Source organism: Halichoerus grypus, chromosome 9, assembly GCF_964656455.1.
Source record: "Halichoerus grypus chromosome 9, mHalGry1.hap1.1, whole genome shotgun sequence".
Lineage (NCBI taxonomy): Eukaryota > Metazoa > Chordata > Mammalia > Carnivora > Phocidae > Halichoerus > Halichoerus grypus.
The window spans coordinates 21,759,498-21,772,039 of record NC_135720.1 but is presented as its reverse complement, the minus strand read 5'-3'; the positions used below and the strand labels follow the sequence as shown (position 1 = coordinate 21,772,039).

Below are 12,542 nucleotides of genomic sequence, written 5' to 3'. Positions count from 1 at the left end.
AAGTTCAAGACTAGGTGACACAAATCAGTGGTAATAGGGGTTAAAACAGTGGTTATTTGGGGGAATGGATGGGAGAGAGTGGGTATTGACTGGGAAGAAGCACAAGGAAGCTTTCTGGGTCTGGAAATGATTCTAGACTTTGATCTGGATGGTGATTGCATGTACAAAATCATTTACTGTCTGTAAGTATACCTAAAAATCATTTTGAAAGAGCTCCATAGTATTAATTTGAATGACTGATCTTACCCCAGGTCCCTTTAGATAATTTTATAGCTTCTTTCAAGTGACAGAGGACTGGAAATTGGCAAATATGGAGTTGAGTTATGAGAGCAGTCTTCCTCCGGGGGGACTAATATAACTTCATTTGACTCTATGATATCAAGGTTTTTCATATTCTATTCTTTTTCTTCAAATTTAATTTCTTGTTTACATTCTATTCTTTTTACTCTTACTGGATTTTAAAAGATGATGGCTACACAATTAAAAAAATATTTTTAGCTGGGACGCCTGGGTGGCTTAGTCGGTTAAGCGTCTGCCTTCGGCTCAGATCATGATCCCAGGGTCCTGGGATCGAGTCCCCCATCCAGCTCCTTGCTCAGCAGGGAGCCTGCTTCTCCCTCTCCCTCTACCTGCCACTCCCTCTGCTTGTGCTCTCACTCACTCTCTGACAAATCAATAAAATCTTTAAAAATATATATTTTTAGCCTTATTACCTTAATGTTGATTTTTCTTTAAGCAGTCAGCTGATGAAAAGCAATTTTTTTCCCTGCACCAACCAAGATCTTTTCTAACTCTAAAATTGTATTATTCTCAGATTTTTAAGTCATGGTGTATACAATTGATAATATAGAAAGTTCACTAATTCTTTAGTTCCTTTTTAAATTTTTCACATTTAACCATTTCACATGTTCAAAGACATGATCTTATAAATTTGCTTTCATTTTTTTTTCCGTAAATATGTACCATGTGTCTATTTTGAGCACAGCAGCATGGCATGGCAATGAGAACGTTTTTCTTGGCTTTACTTTAAAAGGTCAGCCATCCTTGATCGGATCGCTTTCAGGCCATTCCCTCCTTGATTTCCACAGAAAAGTTTACTCATCTTTTCGGTTCCCAGTCAAGTCTCTCACTCCCTGTGAAACATTCCCCAGTCACCTCAGTCAGCGTTGACTGCTCCCCTCCATGGGCTTCCACCTTTGGGCTCTGTTCCCACCTTTGGTCCAGTGCCTCCTCACGTGGGGAGCACTGATTGCATCTGCTTCCCCAGCCATCCTGCTAGCTCCGTAAGGGTGAGAATCCTGTCCTACTGTCTGTGATCTCCCAGGACCTTATATGGTGGGTTCATAGCACTGAGTTAAAGCAGGCCTTGCTGTGCAGTAGTAAAGAGAACCATCTCGGACTTGGAACCTAAGCTCTGCCACTTATGCAGTGTGTCACTTGAGGAAGATGCTTATTTATTCATTGTCAGTCATATAATTTAGTCAATAAATCTTTATTTAATCTTTCTGTATATGAACACACCTCCACACACACACATTGGCAAATACTGAGCTAGGTATTTAGTCTCTGTGAGTCTTTTCTCATCTCCAAGATGGGACTGATGATAGTATCTATGTCAGAGTTGTCATGAGAATTAGCATGAGCCAAGGCAGGTAAGGTACTTAGCTCAGAGCCTGGCACGCATACACACTCAATAAATATCAGTGATTATCAATTCTGCTGTTGATAAAGTGCTCACTAATTTCCACTTTCAGGAGAGAATGAAACACAAGGTAGGTCAGTGGCTAGTTCATTGCTGGGTACTGTTCATCAGACCTTTCACACTGGCATGAGCTATGGGATTTCTGTACCTGAATTGTGCCATTCACTCTTCCATCCCCATGAGTGCAGGGGAAAAAATGGATGAGATAGGAAATGCGTCCTCAATTGTCATGAAATAAGCTTCAGTCCATTAAATTTACTTTGATTCCCAAATAAAATTCTATTATTGAAAACAGTTCAGCTTCAATGATTTAAAAATAAAGAACAAGAAACCTTTTTTATTCCCAGGTTTGTCATTCTGTATCAGCAGTACATGATACTATTCCTGGCATGGTGAGAGAGAGAGAGAGAGAGGGAGAAAGAGGGAGAGAGAGTATTGGTATGTTCGGATCAACTCTGTCTGTATGGCCTCACAGTAACTGAGTGAATACTTCCTGACACCATTTTTCAAGGCCCATTATCTACGCTTTTGAAAGATGTTGAATGTCAATTACCTTATTTGGGTCTATCATGTGCTAAAAAGTGCTGAAATAGCAATTTGATGACCTATAAATATCTCTTGGTGATAAAGTACTAGGAATTGAAAATATTGTTAAGAAGAGATTTTAGAGAGAAAGATGGGCAATTCTAAAGCATATTAACTTCCCAAAACCTCTTTGAGCAGAAATGTTTACTGTTGGTAAAAGCAGTACTCCCTGAGGTCTCCCTACAGCTGATATCCTCACCCCTAAGAACCTCTTAAATCCTCATCCTCATGCACCTCCATGCTAGCTAATGCCACATTTATACAAATGAACTTTTTATTTTAAGATAGTTTTAGATTTGTAGAAAAGTTGCAAAGATAGTACAGAGAGTTCTCATATACCCCCTACTTACTTTCTCCTGTTGTTCATCTCATGTGTGAGTATAATACATTTGTTACAACCAAAGAACAGGGCATTGGTGCATTACTGTTAACTAAATTCCGTAGTTTATTAGGATTTCCCTCATTTTCCCCAAATGCTCTTTTTTGTTGTTGTTTCAGGTGGTATCCAGGATACCGCATTGCATTTATTTATCATGTCTCCTTAGCGTCCTCTGGTCTCTGATCATTTCTTAGACTTTCCTTGTTTTTAATGACCTTGACAGTTTGAGGTGTATCGGTCAGGTAATTTGTAAATGTCCCTCATTTTGGTTTAGTCTGATGTTTTTCTCATGGTTACAGCGGGGTTATGAGTTTTGAAGTATGATTCTCATCCATCATTCAAGGGTATATATTATCAACATGACTTACTACTGATGGAATTAATGAAGATCACTTAGCTGAGGTAGTGTTTGTCAATTTTCTCCTCTGTAAGGTCACTCCTCCCCCTCTGTTTTATGTTGCAGTCCTTGGAAGGAAGTCCCAATGCGTAGCCCACATTTAAGGAGTGGGGAGTGTTCAGCTCCACTCCCTTGAGGTGGAGTGCTTATATAAATTATTTGTAGTTCTTCTGTACAAATTTGTTTTCCCACATTTATTTAATTATTCAATATTTATCTATATTAGTATTACATTATTAACCATTCAGTATTTATATCAGTGTAATATTGTCTGTATCAGTATTCAATATTTATCTGTCAATATTGTATATATTAATTTTATACTTTGGATTATCATCTAATACCACTTTATTTATTTTGTTGCTCAAGTTGTTCCAGCTTTGGCCATTGGGACTCTTTCAGTTGGCTCCTGTGTGACTTTGACATACTCCCATCAGTATGTGTTTTAAGCACTTGCTTACTTTCTGGCACTGTAACATGCTCCCGGCTCATCTAGTATTTTCCTTGCCCTAGCCGTGGAAGCAGCCATTTCAGTAGAGATCTGGTTCCTTTTCTTTGAAGAGCACTGTTAGAAACCAAGAACTGAGTGCCAGTGTGCTCACTTGGGGTATTGCTGCTTCTAGGCCTTCTGAATGAACAGAACTAGGAAATACATGTGTGTATACTGAGCTGTATGTACACGCGTATCTCTCTCTCTCTCTCTCCCCCTCTCTTTCTCTCTCTTTCTGTCTATCTGTCTGGCCAAACATGAGTTCATTATGACATTTCCAACCCTAATACAGTGCCGTATGGATCATTCTAGCTACCCCCCCACCCCTTGCTTATCAATAAGCTCCCTTTCCAGCAGTGAGAAACCTGGCTCCCAACATCAACTGTCCGTTTACTTATTTATTCTATCCCAGTGTACATGGATAGCAGTTTCAGAATTAACTCATACTCTCATGTAATGCCACACACCTTGATTTTTCTGTTCCTTTTCTCTTCCTGTCCGGTGATGATTCATCTTACCCCCCAAAAGGAAGAGATTTGATACAACCCAAAGTAAACTCTGATTAGCAAGAGAGTAAGGATCTCCATTAGTGAACTCAGGACAAGGATAGCCACTTGGCTTCCTTGGAAACCATTATCCAGTCTCATCTGCGATGGCTCAGAGTTTGAGATTATTCTGATCTTGTTGCCTACTTGGTTCTGTGTCCAGAAATGTATGCCCCTGTATATGATAGTACATATATGAAGGCATTTTTCAGTTGAGAGAGGCCTCAAGTCAGTATAGGAAATAAAGTCAAATCTTCCCTAAACACTGCTCTAAAGTTCTGTGGCCTTTAAAGGGGGAAGTGGCAGACTTATACTGGAAAACATAAAAACTATAAAATACATAAATATTTTAAATATTTTAAAATGTTGATCTTAAGTGTGAAAAAGAAACTTCTGATGAAGGACAGGTTACTTTTCAAAACATGAAAGTCAATCAAAATTAACCTTTAAAACAGGAAATTTAGACTTTCATCTGGGATTTACCTAGCAGTTTGTTCTCATCTGCATGTAAATGTAAGATTCAGGAGACTTGTGAAAAATTTTTTTATTAAATTTCAAACTGATTTTAATGGTAAATGGTTCAAAAGAAAAATTATAGATGTACCAATGGAACTGGCAGTCTCCTAGGTGTTTGGAGGAGAGAAGAGAGTTTATATTCTGTTCATACTACTCAAAAGCAGATGAAAATCCCCTACACATTCATGGTTTAATAGAAGTACAATGGCAGTGTGGCCAACTCTGCCAACATATGGTTCCTAATTGGAAGTGTAGTTTGCTTTACTAACCCAACAATTACAAAATTACAGATGAATTTATTCAGTCAGAAAAAAGATACGTATGTGTGTGCACTGCTCTGGTCATTGGCACTGGCCCAGGCCCTTTCCAGAGCAGAGATAAAGACTAGAACTGTAGATGCATAATAAAGATAATGGCAGTTAATTTCTTATGCAGCTACGAATTTAACATTAAGGCTTTAATTCTTCACTCACTCAGTCTCCCCATCTGTCACCTAGAGAATTACTTATTTTTTGTTTTGTTTATTTTTGTTTTCAGGAGAAAAAGTAGATTATTCTTAAGTGGTTTGGATCAAAAGCAGAATTTTTATGGAGTGTCAAGGAACTGGATATGTGGCTTGAGAGAAAAGGAGAAGTAGATGTATGTCTATAGCCACAGAGATGAATTTGAGATAGAAACCCTCATTCCTATGTGTGTAATAGTCAGCCCTTATATCTTTCACAACATTTAAATTGTACAAAATTAAGCCCTTGAGCATAAAATCTCAAAAAAGAAGAAACACCAGACACTCAGTTCCTCCCTAGGTTTGCCCCTTGTTTGAGGAAGGTAGTTAGACAAGAGTGGAAGTAAAGTAAATCAGGATTTTACATTTTCACTCTGGCTTAGCTTCAAAATCAGTCTGTCCTATATTTCTCTCTGCCTATACCCTGTCCATATAGGCAGGGTAAAATAGGGTCAGAAACCGTCTATGGAAGAAACAGTCACTGCAGGATTTGCATTTCTATCTGAAACTAGAATAGGCATCACTAGAAGGAAGAATGGAATTTATCCTTCTTATTTGGAAGGAGCTCATAAGGATTTAGGTATTAGTGTATATTGATTGTATTTTTTCCTTCAGTTTAAGATTTTTCTACTTCTGGTATGTCAAGTGATTTTTGATTGAGATGTAGACATTTTTATATTATGCTATAGGACTCAAAATCTTATTGAATCCTTTTTTTTTTTTTTTTTTGAACTGGCTATGTCTGCCACATCTCCAGCATTGGAAGGAAGGGTACTGCCTCATTACTGCCAGGTAGAGGTAAAATTACAGGTTCCCCACTCATCCTCTGTTGATACCTTATGGTGGAAATGGGGGCAGGGAATGCTCCTCATTACTCTTGGGTATAATGGTATTTCCAGATCCCTGCATGGTCTCCACTGATACCACAGTGGATAGGGCTGGTCTTGTTCCCACTGGGCATTGGTTTGATACCACCCCAATATTTATGGGGATGGAGGAGGAGAGACCCCTCATTACTGCTGGGTAGGGGTGGACAGCCAGGCTCCCATGTGGTTACTACTGACACTGTAGAGGATGGTTCATTACCAGCTGGTGGGCATGAAGGTCCCAACTCCCTCCTTGCTCTTCCCTGAATTCTCTGACAGGGAAATTGGGGCTTCTTGTTACAATTTCATGAGGGTAGACATCTAGTCTACCCCACTCAGCCTTTGCTGGCATTCATGGTGGTAGTTTCTCTTGTGGTATTTGGCTGGAGTAGAGCAGTTATTGTCTAAAGGTTTTTCATCTTGCTAGGCTGTCCCTTTCTTGCTCTTTTGGCTGAAGAACAGGCTTTTGTTGAGGCTTTTTTGGCCTATGCCTCATGGTGTCTCCAGGTTGGTGACCGCTTCAGCTACAAGTCTGGTATAAATGAGACAAAAAGAAAACCCAGGAATCTCACCTTCATGTTGTTTCTTGGGTCCTGAAGTCTCAGGGTGGTCTACTTTCTTTTCACTTTGCAGAGTCTTCTTATGCTTCGTTTATATATAACATCCAGGGTTTTTAAGTTCTATTTAGCAGGAGGAATAGGAAAATAAGTCTACTCTGTTTTCTTGCAAGCAAAAGTCCTTGCCGTTTAGTTTTTCTTTTGTTTTGTTTTTCCCAGTATTTTCTTATGAAAGTTTGAAGACGGAAGAATTACACAGTTAATCACCACGTATCCACCCCAATATTTAACACTTAACTTTTTGCTATATATTTTTTTTGAGTATAAGTTTTATTTACTTTATTGTATTTATCCATCTGCCCATTCCATCTGTCTGTCCATTAATTATTTTTGATGGACATCAGTACACTTCACCCCTAAACACATCAGCATGCATATCATTAATTGCATGCAAAATCACTATTTATTTATGGTTTTTTTAAAGGTAAATTTTATATAAAGTAAAATGCATGATATCATAAATACCATTTGATGAGTTGTGTATGATCTATCCCTTATTGAGATAATTTCAGTCACCTCAGTAAGTTCCCTTCAAGCCCCTTCTCAACTAATGTTTACTTCCATCTCATTCCAAGAAGCAACTACTGTTCTGATTTTCTTTCTTTTTTGCTATTGTCATAAATTCATTTTGACTCCTTTAGAACTTCATATAAATAGAACCACACGTATGTATTCTGTTGTGCTTGGCTTTTTTTCAGCACAATGTTTTTGAGAGGCATTCATGTTGTTGTATGTATCAGTGGGGGTTTATCATTATTATTATTATTGCTGAGTGTTATTTCATTGCATGAGCAATACCATGGTTTATCCATTCTGGGCTGCTTCCAGTTTTTTGCCATTACCATTTAATAGTAGGAATAACATAAGCCATCATTGTCTACCTTCTGTTTTGAACATAATGCAAGGCAACTTAAGGTTTTGGGCCTTTCTCTGATTAATAAGTTGATTAAGGCACTAAAGATATGTTCTATCACACACAATACCCACATTTTCCACACATTTCTTATTGTTAGCGAAAATTATCAGTTTATTGGGAAGCTGAAAACTTTCTTTTTAAATAGAAGTAAAAGATAGTTTTAGATTGTAAAAATTAGAATTTAGCTTCTTGGCACTACATTTTATTTTGCAAAGGAGAAACAGTGGTTTTAACTACACCATAACTGTAGTATTCATTACTGAGAATGCCATACTAGCCTCTGGAGGAGCATCCTATTTCAGGAATACTTAGAATACTCTATTCCTCCACAAACTAGTGATGTAGTTGCTGCAGACAGATTCAGCTGTGTTTCACAGACCCTTATTTGTCTGGCCCTACCTATTATGTAAGTCTCTTGCTTCTTTTCTATTTTCCCAAAATGATTATCTAAGGGGACTGTAATTTCTGATTGATTGATTTACTGATTGATATTAGGGGAGTTCTACCAGCTAGGGAGTGGGACAAAATAAACTTTACACGAGATTCCAATTAAAGTGGTCATACTTGCTATTAAAGTGCAGGAAGAAACAGATGATGTTGTCTCAGACTTTTTATTACAGCTGTTCTCTGACTTTATTTTTCTTTATACAGTTGATGGACTGGACAAAGCTTCTGTAGCAAATTCGGATGGCCCAACAGCAGGCTCCCAAACACCTCCCTTCAAGAGAAAGGGGAAACTCTCCACCATCGGTAAAATCTTTAAGCCTTGGAAATGGAGGAAAAAGAAGACCAGTGACAAATTTAGAGAAACCTCAGCAGGTATGAATATCATAACTTTGCTAGAAGATAAGTTGTTAAATTTTTAAAAGATAAAAAATTGTGTCTTGTAGGGCTTTTTTTTTTCCCCAGAAAAAAGTCCATATTTGAAATGAAATTAGTTAATTTCAGGATAAAACAACTTAGAGTTCTGATTTGCTTCCTTTTCCACTCACTGACTTTCTAATATATTCTTGTTTTTAACTATATACTTGTAAATTCATATGGAAAACTAGTGTGGAGGGAGGGGAAGGTGAAGGAAGGTGAAATAGCAAATTAGAAGGGAAAATGTTATTTGTCAACATTGTAGCTGAAATATCCATTCCCACACACACAATATTATCTGTCTATCTACTTAGTTCCAGTAGCACAATGCTATTTTTAATTTAAAAGTTTTTTGAATGTTTTTTTTTAATGTATTTGTTTTGTGGGCAAAATGTAAATGGCTGTTTGAAGGAAAAGTGTTGCTATATTTTATTGTTAAATTTAAAATTTCCATCATGCCTTTAAGACAAATAAATGGTTTCTGTCCTAAGGGAGTCATAACACTATTGGTGTGAAAATTTATTATTATTATTTTGTGGATTTGTTAAACTTTAAGAATTACATTATTTAGTACCTTTCATATGGACTCATGGAAGAAATTGGCTTTAAACCTCAGGCCCGAATTAAGCCCAATTTAAACAAGTGTCTGGTATCAGTGATATTACCTTTAAGGTAGAAAAGCATTTATCTCTTGATATAAGTTCAACGTTCTCCATGCTTATTGTCTAATACAGCCACTTCATCACAATTCCTCATTGCACCAAGGTTAACATTGTCAGTGTATGTGCAGGGTCACAGAGCATATCTTACTGGTCTGTGCTGACATAGGAGCTGGCCTTCAGTTCTAGAGCTGTGAAATAAAATAGAAAATACCTCACATAGCACAAAGGTATGGAATAGGGACACCAAAGCTTCCTAACAAATTGCTTCTGATGCATTTGCAGCTATATAACTTCTTTGAGCATTTAATGTTTAAAAAAGAAATAATGATACCATATCTGGGATTTGTTTCAAAATCCTGGAGGTGGGGGTGAGTGTAGATGAAAGAAGATTGGCCACAAGTTGGTAATTGCTTAAGCTTGGCGATGGGTACAGGGTGTTTATTATCCTCACGTCTCTACGTGGAGATATTGGAAAATTTCTATAATGAAAAGAGAGGGGGAAAAAAAAGACTTGGCTTAAGGGAAATAACAATAGCTTGGTTATTACATTTTCTGTAGTTTCTAATTGGCTTCTTGGATTAGAAGCAGTGGGAAGTGGACAGAGTGCTGTGCTGAGTGAGGACATCTGAATTCTGGTAGTGTCCTTGCCTCCCAGGCACCATGTGACCTTGAGCAAGTCAGATCAGAGTTGAATGAGTTGAATTCTAAGGTGCTTTCAGTTCCAGATTCTATTGTCAGTCCTTGACTCCTAATCCCTGGCTGGACATCTTGTTCTCCCTTATTCTTCAGTTGTGAATGGAACCACACCGGTCTTCTTAAGTGTCCCCCTCCCATGTTTCCCTAAGTGTTGAGAGAATCTGGCCCTTCAGGTTACCATGGCTACCCAAGATGGGAGTAGGGCTCCAGACAGTGCCGGTCTTTATCTTAATAAGAAGATATTAAGAAGGGAGGATGAAAGTCTCCTTGTTTGTCTAGCTTGCCCTTTACTTGAATCTTGGCTGCTAACTTCTCTCTCCCTAATGTAGAAAAGACAGCCACAAAGAAATTCTCCTTCACTTTTCCTTGTCATCTATTTTTAATATTCAGGCTGTAACCCTGAATATTTAAGAAAAGTCATTTTAAACAGCATTAAGTGTTATTTTATGTTATCCCATATTTGTTGAGGAAAGCCTAGCCATCTTTCTATTGTTTTCTTTTCAGATTCACATAGGATTTTATATAAGTTTAGCTCCAAAGAGTTATTTGTGGATACTATATCCCTAGTTCCTAAAGACTACCAAACTACATTAACAACCTGAAAAAGTTATTAGATGTCTGTTTTCTTTGCATCAAAATTGTGACATAACAGAATAAAGACAAGCCAAGGAGATATGTTAACAATTCTTTGTGAATTTATCTGCTACATTTGTGTCATTTCTTTCTAAACCCATCTTAATGTCTTACTTGAATTTCAGAAGATGTTATCAGGTGTCCCATTATAAAATACTTTGTTGTTACCTTATATATATGCTTATTTTAAAGCTTAAATTTCTGCTGAGCTTTATGAAGTGTATCAGTAAAGCCTAAAATAAAGGGAGGCACAATGGTGTAACAGATGTTTTATTCACATTGAGGAAAGATGTCACATCTAGAGGAAAACTGATGCATTTGGAAATAACTAAGAGAAAGGTGTTTTCTTCTTTAATAAATTGTCTCAAACAGTGAACTCTAGTTGTTTGGATATGACCAAGGCCATGTGCTGTGTGGCATACTATAAAGTACACCTTAGGCATGTCCCACAATATGTTGAGATCTGAAAGAAGATGCATTTCTTCCAAGAAAAGTAAATCTTTGTTTTTCCTTCCCCTAAACTCCTGGCGTTATAGTCACATAGCTTTGAATCTTACTGCGTTCCGCTACCTAGTGATTAATGCTGCTTTTCCTAGTCTGGGTTTCTGTTGTAGGAATTTTTAATTGGTAACAGAGAGGATGCAACACTGATTTATTAATGCCATCGTAATCAATGCCATTGTACTCATATGTTTACTGTGGTGGTGGTAGTTAAGAAGGATCCTAGTTGGTGGAGCATGTGAGTCTTGATCTCGGGGTATGAATTTAAGCCCCACATTGGGTGTAGAGATTACTTAAAGATAAAAATCTAAAAAAAAAAAAAAAAAGAGAGGGAGAGAAGTGTCCTGTCCTCTGCTTGCTTTGGTAGTCCTTGAGCCAACTATATTTTGGAAGGCCATCTTGTCCTATAAGTCAGACTGGGCCTAGGCCCCAACTTCAAGTTCTCTGGCCTTGTTTCAAAGTGGAAAGTTACCTGTCTCTTCAACTCTGTGTAGGCTGGTCCACGGACTGTTGGGTCTAGGGCAGGAGAGCAGTCTTCTTTCCATTTACTTTCCCCCAGTGCCTCTTTTCTTCACTCTTCATCTCCTGAGCTAGAGGGCCCTTCTCTGGTCCCACCTTTGCTCTCAGTTACATCCCTTCTGCGTCTTTAGAACTCAAAATGTTATTTACACTTCTTTTCCTACATAATTATTTCTTCCTGGTTTTTTTCTTTCTTTTTTGGGGGGAGGGGCTGCCATGTGTGTAGTAGCTGAGGTTCCTCCCTCTGGATCCTTAAATATATTTCCATCTCCCCAAAGATAAGAGTACAAACAAATCCCCTGTCTGAACAACACTTGTTCCTCCAACTTCTGCAGAGTCTGTTGCCATCAAGACCAAACATCTTGAAAATCCAGCCTATGTTACTGCTCCCACGTCCTCTCCACACTATCATCCCTCTCCCTCTGCCATCTCCGCCTGCATCCAGCACTCCACTGATGACACCCCAAGCCTCCCAATCGGGAAATTCAGAGTCGCTCTCTCATTTTCATCCATCCCAACCTCTGCAGCATTTGCCATCACTGGTTAGTCTTTCCTTGATTTACAAAAGATGTCATTATCTTGGTTGTCTTTGACTTTTCTTGCTGCCCTTTGCCTCCTCTTTCCCCCTTCTCCTGTCCCCTAAACCTTTGAGGGAGTTTGCTACGTGTCTTAGCCCTTCCCTTTCTTTGTGCTCTTTCTCATCATGCCATCTCCTCTCAGTACCCACATCTCTCAAGCCAAGTCTCCACCCAAGACCCAGGCACATCTACCCAAGCACTTGATGGGTAGCAATGCCTAAGGAGTGCATGTTAACTCAAAATCCATTCCTACGGTCTACATATATCTGCACTGAAAACGTGATGCATGCAAGTATTGTTCTGGAGTCAGATATTCTGGAGTGAGTGAGCAAGCAAGGTTCTCGCCCTCCTGGAGCTTTCATTCTAGAGAGGTAGATGCTATGAATGAGCACAGAGTGGGGGAAGAGGGAGTGGAAAAGTACTATGTACAAAATCCATTCCAAAGCAAAACAGATCCCTTGCCAATCCCAGCTATCCGTGCTGTTGCAGACATGGCTTTATTTGGCATCCAGACTTGGAACCATAGAGTCCTTTGACTCTTCCTTGCCTCTTACCATCTTCTACATTCCATTAGTTC

At 38.5% G+C, this 12,542-nt stretch overlaps 1 protein-coding gene across 9 annotated transcripts in view; it reads left to right on the top strand.

Moving 5' to 3' along the window:
• The window catches only part of PHACTR2 (phosphatase and actin regulator 2), a 246,515-nt gene that overhangs the window by 158,093 nt on the left and 75,880 nt on the right, over positions 1-12,542 (top strand). For all 9 annotated transcript variants that reach the window (XM_078054635.1, XM_078054634.1, XM_078054641.1 and 6 more), the window contains exon 2: positions 8,167-8,334. In XM_078054635.1, the coding sequence (XP_077910761.1) occupies positions 8,167-8,334 (168 nt within the window). The remainder of the gene's footprint in view (positions 1-8,166; positions 8,335-12,542) is intronic.